The following is a 23,444-nucleotide window of genomic DNA, read 5'->3' as shown; positions in this document are numbered from 1 at the left end:
CAGGAGGGCCCACTCCGTCCCTCACTGATGCCGTGCCCGGTGCTCCTGGCGCTGCTGCTGCCACAACAACAACACCCGCAGCGATGAGCGTCTTAGCCCGCCTTCAGCTCGTTGTCACCAAAGGATCTGATGCCGCTGTGAATAATGCGGAGATATCGGAAATGCAGCTGCTCTGGTCCGCCATAGAATCTTCCACGTCGGTGGCCACTGCAGGCGCGGCATCGTCACAGGCGCCTACGTCGCCTGCGACAGTTGCCGACGCGTCCAGTGATGGACTGCACGCGCGCTTCATTGCAGAGACGACAGGACTTCTCTGGGGTGGAGACTACCCGCCTTGGATGGTGCAACAGTGGGTGCGCTTGAGCGACGATGAGGAAGAGGGGGATGGAGATGAGGCGGTGGTGGTGGCCGAGTCGGGCTGTGATGGTGCCACTGGCATCAGCAACGCTGAGGCAGCGGACAAGAGGGCATTCGTGGGCGAAGAGGCGAGAGGCGCGCACGCCGAGGGGCGAGCCGATTCTCCGCCATGCGGCCATGGCACGTCACCTCTCGACCCATGGACAAGCCCCTGCAGTGCACCCACCAAATCAGGGGAGGCAGCGGGTGCTTTGGTGAGTGATAGTGACACGCCAGTACAGGCGCCATCACTGAGTTGGACGCGGATGATGCAGCAGGCGCTAGAATCGCTGCAGCTCCATCTGCCTCTCCACCAAGGCTCCCATACGCCCCAGCCGCCTCTGGCGTCGTCGGCCGAGGTGCCGGTAACCACCCTCGCCAAGCATCTTGTGCAGGACGCCCCGTTGCTATGGCTGCGCTACCTCCTTGTCCCCATGTACAGACAGTGGTCACAGCAGCGCACGATTGCCTCTCCTGCCGCAGGAAGGACGGCAGCGACAACGACATCGATGCCACCGTCCTCCTCGTCGCCGTCCATCGCGGCAGCCCTTGAGCGTGACGGCTCCGCCACCATGCACAAGCTTCTTGGCGCCCTCGGCATGGCCAGCATGGGTGAAGCACTGCAAAATGAACAGTCCTGGTCGGACGACCTCGTCGAACTGGTGGCTGCCGGAGTAGCAACGCCTCCATCGGCGGCTGCAGAGACACTGAAAGCGCTGCACAGTCGCCAGGCTGCGTTGGAGGATCAGCAGCGTCGGCACATGGGTGATATATTGTACTTCACCGGCACCCTGGCCAAGGCAGCGCAGTCCTTCATGGTGCTCGGTCAAGGCGGCTACACCATCATCGCCGCCCTCATCGTGCGACTTCTCGGTCGTGCAAAAGCGGCATGGACGGAGTGGGCAAGTCGGTTGACAGAGGCGGACGTCCAGCGCGTCGCTGGGGTGCTACACAGCAACGGTGTGCAGTCAGTGGAGGAGCCGCCAGCGGAGAAGCGTGTCCGAGTCGAACTACCACGGCGATGCGGCGCGTCGCCCAGTGGCACCGCACACACGGAGGTTTTGGGGTCATTCGCAGCTCTACGTGCTGCTGTGAGTGCAGTCGCGAGACGGCAGGCCTACTTGGTGTGGCGGTGTTGGTATACTCTTTACGCGTACTATGGCACCGACCTCTACACAAACGAAGTGCTGGCCCGCGCCTTGGAGGAGGAAGATCTGGAGAAGGCGGGGGTGCGGCGGATGACGGCGGCGCAGCAGGCGCACTGGCGTCGGTTGCGGCTGGCCGCTGACGTGAAGCAACACGCACTCTCCGAGACGCATTGGCTGTGGTGCTCCACACTGCTCGCTTCGATAGAAACGACATTGGTGGCTGCACTCCGCGAAAAGTCTGCCAGCAGGCAGGCGCAAGTCGAGACATGTGCAAATCGCTCCACGATGGCGACAGCCGAGGCGTCGTCAACATGGGCCACCGAGCTCCTTTACCTGCGACTCCTGGAGGGCACCCTCCAAGTCTTCATCGCAGAGCTGCGTAACGCGCTGCGAGTGTACGGAGAGGCTGCTCTGGCCCTCCGCAGCGGTGGCCTCCCGAGCTCCACCTTGACGATGCCCTCCGTCCTTCAGTCGGTGGCGCACAATACGATGGCGCTGCAGGATGCCTTCGCGCAGTGTTTGGTGGAATCACTTCGACAAACGCCCGCCACGGCCATGAGCTCGCTTCAGTTGGTTCCATGGGCAGCACTGCGCACCCAGGCGGGCGCGTACCTGTGGCACCTATACACGACGCTGCTGCGTGTGCAGGTGCCGGAGGAAGCGTCGTGGATGAGCACCGTTGGCGCAGAGCAGGCTGGCGACGCCGTTGGTGTGAGCGACGTGACTGAGGTGGCGACCGGATTGTTCGCGGAGCAATTCCAGCGTTACTGCCGGCGTCGTGGACGACTACTCTCCGCTGCCTTCTCCGATTGTGCCCACTGCATGGAGCAGACGCTGGCGCACAGACGGTGCTGTGCCGCGTCCTCGTCGCCTTTACCGCCGACCAGTGATGTAGCGCCGCTCACGGCAGCGGCCTCGGCGTCGAATTGCAGCGGGTGTAGTGTAGGAGCCAGAGACGACATCGTGGGGGGAGGCGAATCGGAGGAGGGCAACACAATGGCCGGTTTTCTTTCGGACATCGTCCACAGCCCCGCCAATGGGGCTGCTGCGCTGTGCGACGTCACCACCAACTTCTACGCGATGTACGACCAGAGCTGTTTTTTCGTTCTCCGCCCCGAACGCCAGCGACTCTTCACCCACTCTGTGCAGCGGCTCTACCGCCTCCTGATGAGCCCCTCGGACGGACACCCTGACGGCTCATCCTCGGCGCGGTCGGCGGCGGGCTCAGCCGCAACGATGACCACACCGCCCGGCAGGAACCCCCTTGTGTGCGTTGTGCGCCGTGACACGCGTCTCTGGATGCTGCTGGCGCATGGGGTGCTGCTGCAGCTGGAGCGACGGGGTCGTATGGCGCGGGAGGATGAGGCGCTGCTGACATCCTACCTCCTGCCGCTCATGGTGCTCCTGGGTAGTAGACAAAACGATGGCGAGGTCAGGCGATGCAGCACAGACCAGCCCCTGCCATGTACCGTACCGGAGGCCTCCCCAGCGTGGACAGACCTTGCTACCGCCAAGGACGTTTTGCTGCTCCTTGCGAGCGGCCTCGTCTCGCTTCCGTGGGGCTTGGAAGAGTTGTACACCACAGTGCAGCGGCACACCGCCCTGTGTCTGCGTCACTGGACGCGACGCGATGAGCGACTTTCAGATGATGACACCGCGGCAGCCGTGACGGAGATGGCCGCATGGTTCGGTGCAACCGAGCTCGCACACCCGTCAACGGCGCTATCATCTCCAACCACTGCGGTGGCCTCGCCGTGGGACCTCTCTGGTGCCGCTGAGGCAGGATCGCCACAGGCGCGGCGAGACGGAGGCGCAGCAGCCCTCTCCAGAGAAAGGGCGCGGATAGACATGCAGTACCGCCAAGACGACCCTTTATTTCAGTGCGGCGGAGACGAAGCGACACCGGCCTCTGCGGAGGCGCGCCTCACTGCAGCTCTCGCCCGCCACAGCCGCCTGGCCTCGGCCTCTCTCGCCTCCGCGCCGTGTGGACTGCTGATGGTGGTGGGCGCCTACCGTAGTTGCGGCCGCGCCCTGCACAGCCTGCGTGCCGCACTGGAGGAGCAGCGCCGCGTGGCAGGTGAAGTGGACGGGACTGAGTTCGTTGGTCGCACGATCACCTTTTGTACCTCCGCTGACATATCGACCTTCCGCGGGCTCGTGACCACAGTGCACAGCTGTGTCTTTGGTTGTGCCTGCCAGACCCGCGGCCTGCTGCAGCTGTGGATGGGGTACCTCCAGCACCTCTTCGAGTGCGTTGTGCCGCGGTCGGTGTCGCAGTCGTCGGGAGACGCTACGGGGAACGGAAGCGAAGACACGCTTGTTCTCATGCCGAGCAGCTGGCAACAGCGAAAGAAGGTAACAACGCTGTTTGGCGCACGGGTGTATCAAACCGGTTGGCGAGCACTGCAGCACGACGGTGAGCCGGCATCGCAGACGCGACTGCGAGAAGTGCTGGGCGAGTGTTTGGCGAACCTCATGTTGCTGCCCTACTCATACAGTCACGATGGCACGAATGGATCAACGCTGCCAGCGATGGGGACTGAAGACAATGAGGAGATCGCCGCCACGCGGTCCATCCTCCAGCGCACACTGCCTCACATGGTGCTGGAGATTCTCTGCGAGCTGCTTGGGATACCGATTGAAGGCGACCAGGGGGGAATCACGACCAAAGGTGGGGACGCCACCGCTATGGGCACGCCGGATAAGTCGATCAACGAGAGCTTCCTTGGTCTAGCAGGGCTTCTTGCCTTCCTGCGTCAGTTAGAGCTGCTGGTGGTTCCCGGGAGTCTGCAAGACTGTCGCCTTGTGTATGTGCTGCGCCGCGTCTACGAGGCAGCCGATGCGGCAGCGTTGGGCATCTGATAAACACGACATGCATCCCCCCTCTCACATGGTCGTTATCCTGTTTCTTGTTTTTGTTGAGATAAATCGGAAAGGCCCTCTAACCAAAGCACAACGCACATAACAAACGGGGCAACTAAACACAGCGGCGGCGTCATGGGCGTTGCCCTCTCGCGAGTATTCTCGTTGCATCTATGTCGGTGCATGGGGAGGGGGGGGGGCGCTGCCGGCCCGTGTGGAGTACACTTTCGTGTGTGTGTGTGTCTCACACCCGCTGATCAGCGGATGGGGAATCGCTATTCGGTTCGCTCTTATCGTCATCCCGATCGGGTGATGCAAAAACACATGTGTGCATGTGGCTTGGGGGGTGGAGGGAGGGAGGGAGGGGGGGTCGGTCACCGCAACTGTCTCATCTCCCCTCCTCCTTCCTCCCTGCCCCCTCCCACTCCCACTCCATTACCAACACTGCACTTCCTCACGCGTTCGTGACACTGAACAGAAGTCAAGCCACAATCCCTGCCAGGCGGGAGACAGCGTGGACCTCTTTAACCTCTTCGTGTGTTACGCTCCACCCTCCCCCTCCCCCTCTTCTTTTGCTGGCAACCTGAGTGTGTACCAGTCACCGCATTTATGTGCGTCTTCGAGCCGCCGCAACACTGATTCCTCAGTCCGCCTCTGTGAAAGGGGAAGGGGTGGTGGGAGAGTGTTTATTGCCGACGACGAGGGGGAGCTCTAACTGTGGGACTGCGCGCCATAGTCGTTGCGTGGTTGGAGGCGATCGAATGGTACATACGCAGACACGTGCGCACCTCCCCTCCCCACACACCCCAAAAACAAAAACAAAAGATCCTTGACCGCTATGCAGAAAGCAAGCATGTTTATGCCGTCCCCACCAGTAGCGCTGGACGTCGACTCGTCCAGCTCCTTCCGCGCCGAAAGCGAGGCGACGACGTTGCACAAACAGCTGCATCTTCATTCCCCGCTATCCACCACGCCACACCCGCCAGCAGCGACTTGCGACTCCGTGTCCTCGCCGCCGTCACCGCCGCCGTCGCAGCTGCATCGCTCAGGTTGCCTCCCCAACAACGCAGCGTTGATGGAAATGCGACGATCGACGGATGATCCCCCGCTGCCGGCGCGAGAGGTGGCGGCGCCAGGCATCGCAGAGCTCGCCGCGCCGAATGAAGGGCAACTATACAACACAGAGGTGCACTCCTGTCGCCACCCTCAGCGGCTCTATGTGAAAATCCCAGTGAACCCCAGCAGCAGCCCCACCCCCAACACTCACAGTGGCAACGGGTGCTCACCATTGCAGGGTGCTCTGGACCCCACCCCAGAAGAAAGACACGCAGCAGCAGTACAACCACTTCTTCCCCCAAGAAACCGCTCAGCGCACCGCCTCGGGCCTCCTTTCGACGGCGACAGCCACAACAGCTCTACCGTGGACGCCTCACCATCGGCGAGGGACGCCGGACGCCGAGTGCCGTTACCGCACACAGCCTCCCAAGCGTTGTTGGTGTCACCCTACGCGCTGGAAAGCTCTCGAGTGTCGGTGCAATCAGAGCCGTTGCCGGTGGCACTGACACACGGGGCGCGCACCCCGGCCTCTTCAGTGCCCGTCTCTCCCGCGCCTGCAGAAACAGCAATGGCAATCAACGGGGATCGGAGCCGCTCACACCAACCTCAGCAACAACACCAGGATCATCAAGACAGCAGCGAGGTTGAGCATCAGTCTTCAGGAACAACAACCGAGCTGCCGCCGTTGGAAGCGCGTCATCTCACGTTCGTCGACGCGGCCTCGTCGACACTCTCCCCCTCCTCCTCCTCCTCCTCCTCCTCCTCCTCTTCACGGCAAAGCGCGCCTTTAGCCGACACAAGGGAACGCAACGTCGACGTGGTGGTGCCACACAGTGACGCTGTTGTTGGCGTCTCAGTGCCAGGCACTGCTGCCAATGACGTTGTGGGGAAGCCACTCAAGGGTCAAATCCTCCATGCATCGCCTACAAAACCGATGGGGGTCGACGACGTAATGCCCAGCGCAGCGGCGGCGGCGGCGGCGGACACCAACCCGCCGCCAGCAGGGCATCTGCAACCGCGCGGCGCCACTCGCGCAGAGGACCCTACATACTGTGATGTGAGCTCTGAGAGAGGTTCTGCTGAAGACCACCTGGCACATGAAAAAGTCTCTTCGGCAGTGATGTCATCCAGGGACGGCTGCGAAGCTTCAGCAGCGGCCGAAGGGGAGGAGGCATCGTCGACGCGACCTGGCGCACGTATGCCAAGCAGGCTAGATAGAGACGACGTGGACTTCTCGAACGTCGCCGTCGCAGAAGCCGCAGCTGTGCCGCCTGCACGTGCTGAGTGCCTCCCTGAGCATGAGCTGACTCTCATCCCGCACACGCAACCCGACCCGACAAGAGACCCTCGTCTCCCCTTTGCACCAGCAACACCAAAAGTCGAGCTGGAAAAAACGTGTGATGATTTAGATGATTCTCCAGCAGCACCGGCTGCGTCCTCTAGCACTGGCCGCGAGGAACTCATTGACAGCGACTGCGATCTCGAGTCTGGCGACTTGTGCAGCCTGCCGGAGAGTGAGACTGCCGCGTGGCTGCTAGACAGCACAGGGGTGCCACCCACCACGGTCGAGGCGGTGCAGCAGGATCCTCCCTGTTCGCCGACGTCTACTGAGGTCAAGACACTGGAGGCACCCCTGTCACTGGTCACCAGCAATGAGAAGTGCCCTGCGATGGAGTTGTTGGCTGAGAGCCGGTTGTCTGTCGCCTCCTCCTCCTCCTCACCACCACGTGAACCCTCCTCAGCGCGACACAGCGACGATGGTAATGACATGACGTCGGCAGCGGCAGCGTTGGTGGAACGAGTGCGAAAGCAGGAACAAACAGGGTGCGGGAACGCTGTGGTGACGATGCCGAGCATCGTCGATCCCAACGAAACGGGTGAGGTCGTCGAAGACAGTGGAGAACAGGTGGTCTGGCAAGCTGCAACGATGCCGATCGCGTCGCCGGCGGTGGTGGTGACAGCGAGCGCCCGTCCAGCATCCCAGCCGAACTCGTCCTGGTGTTTATCGAGTCAATACCCTTGTGTTGAGGATGCGGCAACCGAACGTGCCGTCACCCCAGACTCTGCCTTGTGCTCGTCGGTGGAGGCGCTCGAAGATGAGGTGAAGCAGGCACCCTGGGCCCGAGCTTCTCCTGAGTCTTCCGCAGTTCTCGGAGGCAGCCCAGAGGGCCGCGATGCAGATTCTGCGATGTCGGGCACAGACACGCTAGAAGATGTCATCTCGACCGCAGATGGCGACTGTGCGATCGAGAGGAAAGTCGAATGCGTGGACCCCTATTCGGCAACCAACTTCGACGGCCCACTGACGAGCGTGGCGGCTGATGCAGCAACTCGCTCTGAGGAGGTAGTCGAGGAGGCTGCGCAGGACGAGCAACCCGCGCCGTTGCTGCCGCCGCCGCAGCAGCAGCAGCAGCACAAAACGTCGATCCCGCACGCAGCGGGTGCAATGGCGACTGAGAACAGCCCGGTCGGCTGCTACCTTCCATCCGATCCCATGCTTGCGCCGGTATCTGCGCCACACACAGAGGCCCCTGCAGTGCCCCTCGCAGCAATGAAAGGCGGCGGCCACCTAAGCCGCGATATCTCCTCGCCGGAATCGCGCTTGAATGACATCATAGACAATGCGGAACCGCAGCGGGGCGACGGTGTAGCCGATGGCACTGCCCGTGGCGCCACGCGCGCACGTCGCACAATCTCTGTCACCGCGACACCGCCGCTATCGGCGGTTCACACAGCGAACGTGTGGCGTTCGCCCCCGCAGCCTTCCCCTCAGAACAGCATGCGGCATCACCGCAACGAGTTGTGTGACGTTGAACCCCAGCGGACGACGCGGCTATCGTCGCCAAGGAATGCCAACGAGCACGCCAGAGGTAACCTCACTGTGTGGCAACCGCGCAGCCTAGCCTATGGAGACAGCGGCGACGATCGCCCTGTTAGGCAACAAGCAACGCCGCCTGCAGCAGCGCCTCTGTCAGGGCCCACCGCAGTGGACGTTGTCGGCAGATTCGTGATGGAGCAGCGTCGCATCATTGCGGACGCGCCTCTCAGAGAGTTGGTCGAGCTCGAGCGGGAGGGACGTTCGGCAGTCACGCTCAACATGCTTCAAGGCAGAGAGACGTTACTGCAGAAAGAGGCAGTCGCATTCAGTGTGTTATCGCTGGTGCCGCTCCGTGCGCCTGAGGTCAACGCGGCGGCGGCAACGAGTAGGAGGGAGGGCGGCGGGAACCTGGCCGCTGCGCCACGACGGACTCGGGTACCTCCATTGCCGCCATCACCTCTGTCCCCAGCTGCCCCCGCCCTCCCCTCGAGATCCTCGGCGGCCTCGGTGCTTGCGACCCTCACGACACCGCCAGCGATGAGTTTCGAGAAGGTTGAGCGCCAGCTACAAACGCGGCGGCTCTCTGGCAGCGTGTCCCTCGACATCGTCAGCGCAGCTCTTTTCGCGGATGAGCTGTTAAAACGCGACGTTGTCGAGACCGCCGAGGTCAGCGCACGCACGATGCTCCAGCGGTTATGTCAGTGCGATGCAGACGCATTGAACCCCTCCAGCATCCTTGTGCAGGAAACATTGGCGCGCCAACGACTCGAAGCGATGCAGAAACTCGATCACCAGCGGACTCGATTGCTCAACATCTCGCCTGTAGCAGAGGCATTGGAGCTGCTGAACATTGGCCGTGAGTTGGCGCTGTGCTGCGTAGAGGAGGACAACAGCCGGCGCGAAGTAATCGAGAAAGCCGAGCACCTGGGGCGTATGCGACTGCGGGAGCTGCACTGGCGTGGACTGGCAGCTCGACTGCGCCAGCGCGAGCTGCTGCAGGCCTCAATGGACGTGGCGCTGCGCTCCGCTATTGAGGATACCGTGTTCGATGAAACACAGGAACGCGAGGAGCTGCGAGTGGAGGCGATTCGCGAGATGACGGCTTTGCTAGAGTCAAGAAGTGGCACTGTGGTGCGCAATCACGCGCATCGACGTCACTGTCAGCGACAGCAGCAGCAGCAGAAAGAGCAAGAGTCGGCAGGAGGTGTGGCACAGCCACAGTCTCATCCCGAAGGCGCGAAGAGCACCCACCAAAGCGGTGGCGCAGGAGACCGTGTGGTCACAGAGCCCACGGCGGCTAAGGAAAATCGCGCGCCGCCCGGAGATGACGACGACGACAGCTGCTGTGAGCTCGTGGAAGAGGTGGTGAGCGACCTTGAGAGTGGCGTTGATGCTGGTGTTTCTGAGGCTGTAGAACAACCAATGAAGTCGGCGACATCGCAGACAGTCAGCTCCGCCTTCACCCTGTCTTCGGCCACCACCTCTGCGTCTTTCTCACCCTCCATCTCGGCAACGCGACTACACCAGCACATGGAGGTGGCAGCGACAGTCACCGGGGCAGCGACGGCGGCGACTAGCCCGGCGCTAGTATTAGACGACACGCCCGCCTTCTTTGAGTGGAACCCGACGTCGAACTCCGCCTCCTCCCACTCGACGAGATGGAACGCCCTGAAAGCCCATGCAGAGTCGTCATCTCAGCAGGAACAACAACAGCAGCAGCAGCCAACTTGGACTTCGTCGCCTTCGCCACACTGGACCAATCTGACAACGCTGACCACCACTGTCACAGGGGACACGACGAGCAGCGGACCTGCTTCCAGCGGTGGGAGCGCCCCACACACCAAACAAAGATCGCTCGACATTCAGCTGAGCATCAACACGACGCCGGACAATCGCCGATCGTTGACGACAGTGCTGCCGACAGAAGAGGAACAGCAGCAACTCTTGAAGGGCCACGAGCGTGTCAACGCGGCTGAGGTTAGCGCGCTGCTGCACGCCCTGCAGTGCACCAAGGCGACCGTCCGGAATAGGCACCTGGCCTCGCGCAGGGCTGAGCTGGCCGTGCGGGAAGGGAGCACAGCACAAGACGGCGACGACGACTCTCATGCGATGTCGGCTGAGAACCGCGATGGTTGTGTGGCCCAGGGCCCCAGCAAGCTGCCACGGCCTCTTTCACGCACGCGTCAACATCAAGTGAATGACGCTGATAAGGAGATCGATACATCACACCGACCACGTAGGAGATCGCACTCGCGACACGTGTCCGCCACCCGCCCTGAACGGCCCTTGATGACTCGCCACACGATTCCCTGCTCCCTTCGCAGCTCACCCCTCCGCAGCTATGCTGCACTCATGCTCAAGTACTCTCCGCAGCGCGAACCTGGGGCGACATCGCGACTACTCCCAGCCGAAGCCGCCTCGGTCTCTTCACCGACGCCGCTCTCGATGAGCTCACCTCGCCCATACGCAGATGGAGACGTGTACGCCTACGACCCGCAGCATACACGACACAGCGGGCCCGCACGCTGGGCGACTTTCAAAACACATCACGATGATGGAGCCCCGTGGGAGGCCTCGCCTCTCAATGACATTGGCAACGAGGAGGGCGTGGGCCGCGCGGAGGCGATGCCGGACTCGCACGCTGGCAACTGTATTTGTACACCTTCGTCCGCCGGTGAGTCAATGCTGCTGACCGCTGCGCCCGAGGCTTTCCCCGCCCGATGCCATCGCACACCCTCGCACGTGCCTTCTGCAGCAACACTGCCCTTTGACCCTGCACCTGCCACGGCCTCCACGCACTCTCGTCAGCCGCTCGTGCTCGAGGTAATCACGGACAGACGCATGACGCAGTCGTCGGTGGCGGCAGACGTTACCGTGTCGACCATGAGCTCCAGCACAGGCGTCAGCGAAACTCCGACCCGTACACGGCCCACGCATGCCTATGCCACCCCGACAGCTGCGTGGATCCGGCACGTTCAGCAGCAAAAGATCGTGCGCTGTGTGAAAACCGGGGGCAGCGCCGATGGTGGTGGTGGTGGCAGTGAAGGCACCTTGCATGCATCATCCGAGGCCTCACCCACCAACGTCGACGTCGCCCGTCACGTGAATGTGGACCAATATAGTTGCTCCCGGCGTCGTTGGGGACATGCAGAGGGCCACACAGCACATCACGTCGGCGCATCGCCAGCGCCGCTCCTCATCACGCGACTACCACTGGAGCGCGGCCCCGGTGTGTGGATGTCGTCGCCGCGTAACACACACAGCGGTGTGCATCTTGTGGCCACGACGTCGCCACCACGCGCACGTCCTGCACCGAAGACGCTTGCCGAAGCCTTTTCTCTGGCAGCCCGCCGGGGTGAGGTGGTCCATCTCCCAACAACCGTGGCTGAGCTACTGCATGTGCCGCAGCACACGCACCTCTCCTGTGCCTCCCCTGCCGCCGTTGCCGTGAGCCCCTTGAGACGGCCATCGGAGAAGGCAGTCGGGGATCGTCACGCGCTTCGCCAGCGCACCACCCCGTACAACTACGTGGACGTCTTCTACAAGGACGGCATAAAGTCACAGTCTCGCGGCGCTGCCGTGCGTCGAGATGAGATTCGAGCGAACGTCAGCGACTCCTTCGAATACCCTCACTGCCGTTCCCAACCCGCGCGTGCGCCGTCGGCAGCATCGGATATGCTGCATGAGAGCTACGGGTGGTGGAGGGGTGGGGGGGACGAGGAGGAGACGCCGCCAGACCCGCTGGTTGACTCAGACGAGCGCTACTTCGATGACGATAGCAGCGCTTTCCTGGCGCGGTTGGCGGCAATAACGACCGGCGGTGGACGCCATCGCACAGTTGAACGGTGTTTCCACCAACAACGTCAGGCTCGCCGTGGCGCAACGTAGGCCCCACCCCCCACCCCGCCTCCTCTCTCCCCCATTCAAACATATTTTTATCTGATATACAAAAAAAAGAGAGGGATGGAGATGAAAAAAAAAATGTCACACAATACTTCGCACGACTGCGTCTTTCTTCGACAGGTCTGACACGCCACGAACTCGTCGGTCTCTGACTTGCTAGATCGCAACGGCAGCAGGAGGGAGAAGAGGAGGAGGAGAGGGGTACACATGTGCTGCCTTGGCTACATCGGTGCGTTGGAGGAGGAGGGGGGAGGAGGAGGGGGTATCTACCCACCGCCGTACAACCTGCCGCCGCCACCTGTGCTGTTCTCCCGCTGCATCCCCTAACCGCATGTCTACACACGCACCCAACACCAGAATGGGGAGCGTCGTGCTTTCTCTCGGTAGCCTCTCAGGCGCACCTCCGCCCCCGGCAACAGCGTAGTGTGGTGGTGGTCGTGTTGGTGTAACCCACACCCTACTTCGCCAACGTCTTCTTCTTTGCCATCCTCCTCCCAATTCTGTCAGGACCATTATCACTACCCCCACCACTACTACTCACCTCTCCCCCTCCACCTCTCTTGTGTCCCTTGGCAATCAACTCACAGTGCGCGTATTCTAAGAAATCGTCTGGAGGCTGCTGTCGACGGCTGGTGCAGACCCATCACAGGTCTACCAGAACTCTCTCCAGCTTCCCAGCCAATACAACCGACTACCCACCCCCCTCCCCGACCATCATGACCGACGCAGCAGCACCGCTGCAGGTTGCCTGTCAAGGATGCAGCGTGCAGACCTCAACCGCCTTCCAGTGTCCGCTGTGCCAGGCAGAGGCGGCGACGGATCGTGGATTCTTCTGCTCCCAAGAGTGCTTTGCCAAGAACTGGTTGGACCACCGCAACACCCTCCACAAGAGCGGCGTAGTGCGGGAGAAGAAGCGCGCGGGGGCTGACACCGCGTCTGCCGCACCCGCGAAGACATCAGAGGCCAGCGGCAAAGCGCGTGGTAGCAAGCGTGGCCGCGTAGTCGATGCAGCCGAAAGTCCCGATAAGCATTCCGCGGCCGGGGGCGGCACCTTCACCCCATGGCCGCCACTGCCCAACGGGGCGGCCTGCAAGAAGAAGAACTGGGCGCAGATCATACCGGAGTTGCCGCTTGATGTGCCTCGTGCCGTCGTACGACTTGCCGCGACCACAGCTGTGAAAGGCGATAGCGGTAAGCCCGAAGAGCTACTTCAGCGCTGCATGTGGCCCGCGCTGCTGGCTGCCGCGCAGTACGCAGCGTCATCAGTGCAGCTCGAAACCACGCCGTCGGCCATGCAGGTGCTTGTCGTAGCCGGCGATGTGTACAGCGCACATGCCTTCGCGTGGGCGGCGCGGTGCGTGGGTCTCACCGGCATGCTGCAACTCGCTGTTTCAGAGAAGCCAGTCGAATCGAGTGACGCCACCGCTGCAAGCACCAGCAGCAACAGCAGGAACACCATCAGCCGTGGTACCGCCACGACTGCGTCGCCCTCGGGCTACTTCACATCCCAGCGGCGTATTGTTATCTCCACATCTGCGGTGGTGCGGCAATCAGCACTGGCACAAGCGACCTCGTCGACAGCAGCGAGCGGTGCGGCGTCGCTGTGGCTGACCGGGCCTCCGTCGCAATCCCTGCTGATAACCCTCCCCGACGTTGTGGACGCCGAGGACCTGCAAGGCGTCCAAACTCGCGCCGTGTTCTTCACAGGACCGGGTGGTCTGACGAGAGACGATGAAGACAAGGACGGCGACAATCAGAGCGCGGTGTCATACACCTATACTCCTGTCGACGTGCTGTGCGAGGACGGACACCCGCTGCGCTGGACACCCGTGGCGCTCTTTGCACCAGGGTCCTCGACGCTGAGCAACAGCAGCAGCAGCAGCACCACCGCCGCCGCTGCAGACGACGGCATCGCAGGGGTGGCGGTGGCAGCCACTCCCCTGGTCAGGCCGTCCTTGTCGGCTGCCCTACGTCTGGACAACGACGTCTGCACAGCCTTCGCCAACGGAGACCTGGCCGGTGCTCTTCAGCTGCTCGTCCGCTGCTACCAACATCAACCAGGGCACCTTGAGTCAAACCTTTACTACACACTATGCTGCAACTGGGGTGCCGCCAGCCTTGTCCACGCGCACCACCGCCTCGCGTACGCGGCTCGCGTCTTGTGCGACCGCTCGACTCGCTTTGAGGCGCGCAAGAACACCACCCTCGCCGACGCCGCGCTCCGCACGATCGCGGCCGTGTGCCGACTGCTGCCGCGCATGGCGGACAACGAAGCTGAAGCCGCCGCAGCGGGTGACGCATCGAACGAGGAAGACACCAAAAAGGGAGCGGCCGCCCATCCGTCAAAGAAACGAAGGCTGCAGAAAGGCGGGGCGGCGGCAGCGTCGCTGCCTGCCGCCGCTGTGCTACCGTACACGCCAACACTCGCCTCCACCACGCGCCCGAGGCCGGCCGCCTCTAGCGGTGTCACCACCGCCCCCTCGGCGCAGGAGTTGGCTCGCTACTCGAACTACTACACTCACCTGCCGAACCTGCAGTTGCAGGCGACGGTGTGCTATCTGTACCCCGTCGCACCCCCCGCCGTGCTCGACACCTTCGCCATGGCATGGGGGCTCTACCGATACCTCCCTGGCCCGAGCAGCCTCGAGGGCGCCGATCGTGCCCGCAGTGCGGCTCTTCTTCGCGTCCGGCAGCGCTTCACGATGAAGCTCGACGGCGCCAACGGGGTCTTCTACGGCATACTCATGCACCTCTTGTACGATGCCGTCGGCCCCTACTCGCTACCAGTGGATGAAGTGAACCGCCGCCTGCAGTGGGACCAGACCCTCGCTCACGACGCGGGGTCACTGCAGACATATCTGCGGTGCTGCGGCTTGCAAGTGGCGGACGATGGCCTGCTGCTTCCGACATCGAGTGATCAGCGGGTGCGAAAAGTCACGGAGAGCAGTAAGGCTGCGTCGGCGTCAGCGACACTGTCGAGCCGCGTCAAGGGGTCCCGGGGGGCGGTGCAGTCGCGGACGGAGCAGCTGCGGTGCTTCGCGGTGAAGTCGATGATGGGGACCAGCGGTGCGGCAACTGTGGCAACGCGCGGCAACTACGGCTTCATTGAGCTCCCCTGGAAGATGTTTCCCATCACAGGAGAGCGGCAGCGGCAGGTGGCCCGCCTCCACAAAGCCGCTGTGGAGGAGGTGCTGATGGCGATGCCGCGTGTCCCGCGCCCGATGTACATCGGCGACGTTGGCAACCTCATCGGCAAGTGGATGCACTTCAACTCACGCTTCGAAGGCACTCTCGGTGTGAACCTCCAGACCTTCCTTGAACACCACCCAGAGGCGTTCAAGGTGCTTGACAATGTGGTCACCCGCCGCACAGCCGGCACGACGGAGCAGATCCGCATCCGCTTCGACGGCGAAGACGACCACGACAACGATGACAGCGACGAAGACAACGGCCGTGCCCGCAAGATGCGCGACCGCCAGCTGCTCACGGGGCAGACGCGCTCGAAGGGCGGCAAAAAGGACGTCATCGAGCTGCCAGCGCGTGCACGCAAGAAGCGCGCGATCAAAGAGTTCAACAAGGAGCGATTCAACCGCAACTACAAGTCGATCGACCCCTCGGCGCGTGTCCCGGGCTATGTCAAGCGGGGCCCGCGTCGCATCAAAGGCCGCGGAAAGAAGGTCAACAAGCGCGTCGTGAAACGCGGATCATAGCGTGCACGCGCACAGGAGTGGTGCTTGTGTTGACATGAATAAGGTACAGCGGCAGCGCTGGAGGTTGCGGAACACGTAAAGTCTGAGGTGTGTAGAAATTGGGGGGGGGAGGGAGAGGGGGAGAGGTGGCGCGCGAAGCAAAGGGAAACAGACGCCCACGACGAGTGTGATGTGGCAACACCAGCAGAAATACACATGAACACACAGTGGGACCACCTGCTATTCTCCTCCTCCCCTCCCCTCTCTCCTTGTACTCGTTTAAATTTTATATTTATATATATATATGTGTGTGTGCATGTCTGTTGCGGCAATGATGCAGCTAAACACGTATGGCGCTTCGCTAAAACTAAAAAATTCCCCACGCATGGGGGGGATGAGGGAGCGGGGGAAACGGAGAGCACACGTAAAGCAGAACGAAAACAAAAAGAATCGAAAACCTCAAATGTTGTGCGCTCCCCCCATCCTTTCCTCCCTCCGTTGATACTTGGAGAGGGCGATTGTGTGGCAAAAGTGGCCGTGTGCGGATGATCCCGGAGTTTAGCACGGATGGCGAAGGAATGCGCGTCCCTCTCCCCCCCCCCACCCCCTTCCCAATTCGGAAGAGGCCAGGCTCGGCAACCGCTGCACCCACCACCTACACACTCACATCATCAGAGCTATTTCTTTTTCTCCTCTGTCCCGCCTCGCCAAACATGGCTAACATACTCGCTACCGTGGCCGTTATCCGATGTGGACCTCGCAGTGGGTGATCCCCCATCCATCAGCTTACATCTGGTACTGACGTTTTTGTGTGTGTGTGTGTGTGTGTCTACACGTCCATGGTGATGCACACACACACACACACAAAATCACATCCCCACTCCATTACTCTCCCTCATCCTTCCCAGCAGAGAGAGGGGGAACGGTTCGAGTGCCACTCGCCTGTAGCACCAGATCGTCGCGTCACTTATTCCAGGAGACCCTCTGGCCTCGTACCATCCCCCCCCCCCCTCCAAGAAAAAAAAAAAACTCGCCCACCTGTCACTTTGACGCGGCCATGTGGCATCGCGCACGTCTGTTGCAGACCCTCGCATCACCGCAAGGCACGGTGACAGCTGCGGCGGCGGCGGCGGCTCGGGCCTCGAGCAGCTCCTCCTCCTCCTCCTCAGCAGCAGCAGCACCGTCATCATCCCCTTTGCAGTCACCGGTGGCAGATGGCGAGCGTTCCTTCCTGCGAAATCTCATCCCGATGCGTGTGTACAGCACCGGTCCGCCCTCCATATACCTGCGCCACGCCTTCCTCCACCAAGACCGCCTCATTCACCGCTTCTTGGGCGCCCTCGAGGCCGTTCCGCTGCCGTCGCTGCCGCGTATGCTGCTAGCGGAGGGATTCCAGCGGCTGTTGGAGGGTGAAGCGCCACAGCGCGAGCTGCGTGTGTTGTTTGAGGATGCTGAGATGGAGTGCCGCAAGATGCTGCTGCACCTTGATGTAAACGAAGGTGGCCATCGCCCGTACCACGACCAGCGCACCGACCTGCGTGATCGAGAAGCGTGGCATTCCGTGACGCACGATCCACTGCGCCGCCTCCTGGCCTACGAGCTCTATGCAGCATGCAGCTACTACGCACGGCTGATGGCGGTGTCCAGCGATCCGTACGTTCCTGCGGCCGTGAGCGTGCGCACAATAATCGCCTCGGACGTGCGCACCGACCACCTTCTCGTCAAAGTGACGCTCGACTTTGAGAGGTTCCCGCGCGACGTAAAGACGGGGGAACGCGTCGGGGAGTCGATGCCGCTGGTGGTTGAGGAGCTGATGAAAGAACTGCTGCTGCTGGAGCGGGACGCCTTCGGCTGCTTCCGCTTCGACCCCCGCGGTGACAACCACCACCTTGTGCATAGCCTCAAGCTTGCCGACGTGACCAAGACGCCGCAGTCTTACAGCGTTATGCTTGACCCGCTCATGAAGAGATGGGGGAACTACTGTGTTGAGTGCAGGGAAATCCACAAGGGGCGCTGGAAGGAGTACAGGGTTCAATGCGGCCCCGAGGAGCACCGCATTGACTCGGCGCTGCCGCTCTATGAGTCAGTCGTTGCCAAGGACCCCATCACTGGTGGCACCCTGAATATGCTCGTGCACTATGACGAGCCCGTGTGCATCCGCCACAAACCGAGCTCGCGCGAGGAGAAGGGCAACCTGGGCCACATTGAAGTGTTTGAGCTGGCCATTGAGGCAGAAGATCGTACCTTCTGGGAGCGGTACTTCCTCGATCGTTGAATGGGTGGCGCGGCGGCGGGCGGGCGGCGGGGGAGGGGGAGGGGCGATGACGCTGTCCGACAAACATCAGATTGGCGTTTTTACCAACACCACTCCTCCTCACTCGCTGTGCGCCCACCCACCCACCCCAAAACACGCACACACACACACAGAGAGAGAGAGAGAGAGAGTCGCAGAGCGCCTGTTTTTGCAACATGGATGCCGGCGCTTCTGTGCGAGACACCCCATCAATATTTCACGCTACTGCGGTGAGACTCGCAAATGGCGTTTTGTTTGGATCATGGAGACACACACAACGAGACCTGAGGGGGCCGGGGGACGCAGCTGGTGATGGCTCAGCGGGCGGGTCTGGCGCACCTGTTGCTCTCCCTTCCCCTCTTTCCCGTGCTGGACCTCATCTTTGAGTCGCATCCGCTATGACACACAGGCGCCATATGTGAGAACATCGCTGGTTATGGCTTTGCCTATCAAGAGAGGAAAGGAGGGGGGGGGGTTGCGTGTGACTTTCTGTGTGTGTGTGTGTGTGTGTGTGTGTACAAAGCGAACAGCCAAAGAGAATCGAACCGATGTCTCCCCCGTATCGAAGAAAAAAAAACTGTAATTTGGAGGATTCTCCACTGTGGTTGGGTCGGGAGCCGATTGTCTGGGGTAGGGGTGAGGCGTGGGCGGACAAGGTCTCGCTTAGTGCCAACACCTGCCTATCCTCACCCACTACCATGCACCTCCTACCCCCCCCTACCCCCCTCACCTTGATGTAAACCCCTGTATTCCTCGTCCAAAAATGCTGCGCGACTGCCTCCTCCTTTTTCACACACACGAAGCGCTTCACTCATCTGCCGCCTCGCATTCCCCACGCTCGTCGCTTACTTCGGTGTTCTGAGGGAACTCGTGGTCTGCGACAACGTGCGTCTGGGGGAGACATCACCATGCCCGCTCAACAAAACAACATCGATGACGGTTTGGACACGGTGGAAGAGCCTTCGCAGAGGTCTCCGCTGCCATATCCGCGCCCATCTCGGAGACCTCGCTGCGACTCTGGACCTCCACAATTCCTGACGCTAACGCCCTCCATTATTCAAGCACCAGCCGCAATGCTGGCTTCGGTACCAGCGCACAACAGTCTTGTCGTCGGCGACTCAAAGCGAATGCGGCTCTCCGCACATGTATTTTGCGCATCCCTCTCCGCCGACGTGGTTACATGCCACGGAGGTGCAGAGGACAGAGCAACAACAGCAGCCGCAGTCGTGGCTACAGGTCGCACACACTTGGACAAACACCAAGCAGCTGCCATCACAGTCAGCCCCAAGTCGACCACACCGCACGCTGCATCAGCGGCAGAAGTGCCCGTGAGAATTCGCGTGGTCAGCCGTCGTGCGGGTGAAAACAGCACGGCAACTCTGCCGAATACACCGCTGACGTGCATTCCCGCAGTGCGCCGCCGGTCGACAAAGCATTCACTGGGCGCAGCTGCAACGATACCTCTACCCAATCCATGGAGCGCAACGGTGGCCACTGAGGCTACAAGGGGCAGGATACACACGTCAGCGACGGCAGCTGGCATCGCGCGCGACACCACAGCTTCCCACGGCACATCACCCGTTCAGTCCGGTGGTAGGCGCGTCACAGCCAAAGTGACACCGCCGCCAACACGTTGCGACTCCCTCGTGAATCCCGGCAGTGCACCAGCGCGTTCTCCATCATCATCTTCAGTAAATCTGAGGCCCGCTTCCCGCGGCACGCATCGCAATAGAAAGCCATCCAACATACAGAACACCGCCCAACTGACATCCCACCATATTGTTGTTGGGAATGTCGATGCGTCCGAAAAGTTGGCAGCGCCACTGGCTGGATGCCACGGCAACCCACCAGGCGAACATCACAAGAAGCGGAACAGCACAAGAATCGCCGCGAGACGCAGTGGGTCCGGCCGCGCGATCCAGCATGCACCCTCGGCACTAGACGGCACCAAGCGTGACGGTCGCAACATCATCGCTGTTGAAGCCCCTAGGCGCACGACGCCAACAAACACCAAGGCACCCGGGCGTAGAGGCACCACCAAGTGGTCGTCGCATAACGTCTTCTCCCGCCTCTACCAGCCACCACTGATGACGCCCATCGTACATCACAGCCCACATAAGAAGAACCCCCCGTGTGCACCGACGGCACGAACCTCGCATCATCGGTGGCCCCAGCGCAGGATGAACCGTTCGAGTAGTGTGGCTGCCTTGCAGCAAACCCTCAACTCCTTTGTCTTTCCGCCGTTAGAGAGTCCTGAGCAATCGGTAGCAGCAGCTTCGATCGCCTGACGCCGACACCAGCACACCAATTCTGGTGCTGTAGTTCAATGGACCTCTCCCCCTCCCCCCTCCCCTCCTTTTCCGGGGGCCACCATCACCACTGACCTGAATAAGGCAAAGCAGGTGGGGGAGAAGGGAGGGAACCCACGCGCTGTACACGCCTACCTGTACGTGAAGGCGGCGACGGCATAGTTGGCAACAGCAATCGCAATGACTCATCAAACCCCTCGCGTTCGCCTTCCCCCCCTCTCCCCTTCCTCGTCAAATGCGTCGATGTCTTCTCTGCCCCATTGCCCCTCCCTCTTCCCCCTCTTCCCCCCCTCTTCCCCCCTCTTCCCCACCCTCTTCCCCCAAAAAAAAAAGAAGGACTCCCTCACCTCCTCACTTCAAATGTAATTGGAGCTGCGAGAGAACTTTTTTTCCCTTCTATGCACGAGTCTGTGTGTGTGTGTGTGTGCTACCCCGTTTGAATGCAGCACACACACACACACTCACACACACAGACTCGTGCGCTCTCTCTCCCTTTCATGTTCTCTTCACGTGCACCGTAGGCGGTATGTATATAAAGTCATTCCTATGGTATCTGCTTTTTTTTTTTCGAGGGGGAGGGAGGGGACGGAGTTGCGCTCCGCGGCTGGTTGACCCGCACCTCCCTCCCCCATATACACACTCACTCACCCCCACCCTCTCTCTCTCTCTCGGCCCTTTCTCCCCTGTGCTGCGGCACCCCAGCCTGTTCACGCTGCATTTCTGTGGCCACGTTGCTCAACTGATGTGCCTTGAGTTCTCACCTCCATCCACCCCCTTTTCTCGAGTCTCTCAACTGGTGAGTGACGCCCCCCACCACCACCACCACCACACCACCCCGTTAGGATGACAGCTGTATGCGTTGGTATGATGTACGCGTCTCTGTATTCGCCCCTGATGATGCCCTTCACCCCTCTTCTCCTCCTCCTCCTCCCTCTCCACCACCACCACCACCACCAACCCCGCCCAATTCGCCTCTCTTCCTGTCAAACATCTCCGTTAGAGTTTCTGTGCGTGCAGCTATCAAGGGCACACGCCGAAGTGCGGTGATCCACACCAACTACAGACCCACGCACGCCACGTTGCACCAGCGGGGAGGGAAGGAAGGAGGGAGGGAGGGGTGTCACGCCTCACTCACTGCCTCCCTGTAGACTACACACATATATATATATGTTCTCCTACCTTCCCACAGATGCCAAGGAGAGGCTCACACTCTACGTCTACCGTGGCGAAGACCACAGTTACATCTACAAGCACGTGTGGCGGCCTCTGTGCTGAAAACTGGTTCACCATCTGCCGGTGTGGTTGGCACCCAACACCATTACTATTGCCGCCCTTGTGCTGGTGAGCATCACTCACAGTCTTCTCGTGTATTACATGCCAAAGCTGACAGTCAAGGCAGACAACTATCTCACTCGAAACGAGGTAAGCACGACGGTGCTGCCGTTTGCGAAGGAGCGCCTCCCACCACCGCCCACGTTTGTGTGCGTCCTCGCGGCTGTGGGGCTCCTCCTCTACCAGCTTCTCGATAACCTGGACGGGCATCAGGCACGTCGCACGGGCACCTCAAGTCCCCTGGGGCTGCTCATGGATCACGGCTGCGACGCCATAAACTGCATCATTGGTGGTCTGTCTATCGCCGCCGCTGTCTCGGCCGGTCCGTGCTGGAAGACGTGGCTGATCGTACTCAACACTGTCATTGTGTTCTTCCTCAACACTTGGGAGGAGTACTACCGCGGCGTGCTCGTGCTGCCCGTCATTAATGGCCCCAACGAGGGCATCCTTATTGCCATTGCCGTCTATTTGTGGACAGCATGGATCGGGGGGCCGCAGTGGTGGTACAACAACGCGATTGAGGTGCCGTCGCGCTGGCTGCCGCAGGTCCTTCGGCAGCCAGCGCCACAGGCCGCCCTCGATGTAGAGGCGATCGTGCTGCGGACTGTCTGCCCGTACTTCACATGGCAAGAGGACCAAGGCGGCTCGGCGATGCTACCGCTCCTCTTGAACATCAACTGCAGCACCGCTTATCTTGCCCATCCACCGCCGCCAACGCGGATTCCCCTCGCCTTCAACCCACTCACGCAGCGGCACGAGGAGATGGTCATTGGCCACAGCGTTCTGCAGAAATCTGTTTTGCGTCTCTACGACAGCAGCCAGGCAGTTCTACGTGTGCGCTACAACACCATCGCGGTTTTTTTAATGACAATCGGCTCTGCGCTTACAAGCGCTGGAAACATTTATCAAGTCTACCGCGCCATCCGTTCCACGCCGAAGGAGGAGCTCCAGAAGCACGGTGGTGGGCACTTCCCCTTCCTGCACGCCCTCTCACGCCTGGTCCCGCTTGTTGTGATGACGCTCATGGCGAATGTGTGGTTCCTCACATCACAGGAAGATGTCTTCCGACGACACCCGCGCATCTTTTGTTGGACAGTCGGGCTGCTCTACACAAAGCTCGCGGTTCATCTCATGCTGGCGCACCTGTGCAGCATGGAGTTTTTCCCCTTCCGTCGCACCTTCGCACCGTTCCTTCTCTTTGGTGTACACCTCAGCCTCACGTATCTGCACAAGGTCAGTCAAGTGCGGCGTCGGCAGCAACAAGAGTACAGAGGCCAAACGGACGGTAGCGGTGCGGGCGCGACCCGTCATGGCACCTTCGCCTACGACCTCGATGAAGAAATCCTGTTGTACGAGTTCTTTCTTTTATCCCTCGTGACATTCATCCACCTCGTTTGGAATGTCCTGCGGGAGACGGCGGCGGTACTCGAGGCGCCCATCTTTACGGTTCCACTCGAAAAGCAGAAGGCGCTGCGCTCCATCATGGCGGCAAGTCTGCAACACAGGCAAACGGAACGGCCGGTGTCGCAGTCCAGCAAACTTCGAAAGTCCCAGTAAACCATTGATGTTTTTCTCTCTTTTTTTTGTTTGTTTGTTGTTGTTTTCTCTTTCTTCACCACCCACTCTCCCTCCCTCGCC

At 61.1% G+C, this 23,444-nt stretch overlaps 5 protein-coding genes across 5 annotated transcripts; all 5 read left to right on the top strand.

The window, feature by feature from the left end:
* Positions 1–83: 83 nt before the first annotated feature.
* Positions 84–4,406, top strand: JKF63_07773 (uncharacterized protein; the record flags this gene model as incomplete). Its single annotated transcript, XM_067903704.1, has 1 exon — positions 84–4,406. The coding sequence occupies one exon, from the start codon at positions 84–86 to the stop codon at positions 4,404–4,406; it is 4,323 nt and encodes a 1,440-aa protein (XP_067759904.1).
* A 2,176-nt stretch (positions 4,407–6,582) lies between these two features.
* JKF63_07772 (uncharacterized protein) lies at positions 6,583–12,168 on the top strand (the record flags this gene model as incomplete). The annotated part of the gene is made up of 1 exon (XM_067903703.1): positions 6,583–12,168. The coding sequence occupies one exon, from the start codon at positions 6,583–6,585 to the stop codon at positions 12,166–12,168; it is 5,586 nt and encodes a 1,861-aa protein (XP_067759903.1).
* A 731-nt stretch (positions 12,169–12,899) lies between these two features.
* On the top strand, positions 12,900–15,893 carry JKF63_07771 (uncharacterized protein; the record flags this gene model as incomplete). The annotated part of the gene is made up of 1 exon (XM_067903702.1): positions 12,900–15,893. One exon carries the CDS (start codon positions 12,900–12,902, stop codon positions 15,891–15,893), a length of 2,994 nt encoding a protein of 997 aa, XP_067759902.1.
* A 1,036-nt stretch (positions 15,894–16,929) lies between these two features.
* Positions 16,930–18,147, top strand: JKF63_07770 (uncharacterized protein; the record flags this gene model as incomplete). Its single annotated transcript, XM_067903701.1, has 1 exon — positions 16,930–18,147. The coding sequence occupies one exon, from the start codon at positions 16,930–16,932 to the stop codon at positions 18,145–18,147; it is 1,218 nt and encodes a 405-aa protein (XP_067759901.1).
* Positions 18,148–21,848: 3,701 nt separating this feature from the next.
* On the top strand, positions 21,849–23,363 carry JKF63_07769 (uncharacterized protein; the record flags this gene model as incomplete). Its single annotated transcript, XM_067903700.1, has 1 exon — positions 21,849–23,363. One exon carries the CDS (start codon positions 21,849–21,851, stop codon positions 23,361–23,363), a length of 1,515 nt encoding a protein of 504 aa, XP_067759900.1.
* Between the last annotated feature and the right edge of the window lie 81 nt (positions 23,364–23,444).

Source organism: Porcisia hertigi, chromosome 3 (assembly GCF_017918235.1).
Source record: "Porcisia hertigi strain C119 chromosome 3, whole genome shotgun sequence".
NCBI lineage: Eukaryota > Euglenozoa > Kinetoplastea > Trypanosomatida > Trypanosomatidae > Porcisia > Porcisia hertigi.
This window is presented reverse-complemented; position numbering and strand designations above follow the sequence as displayed.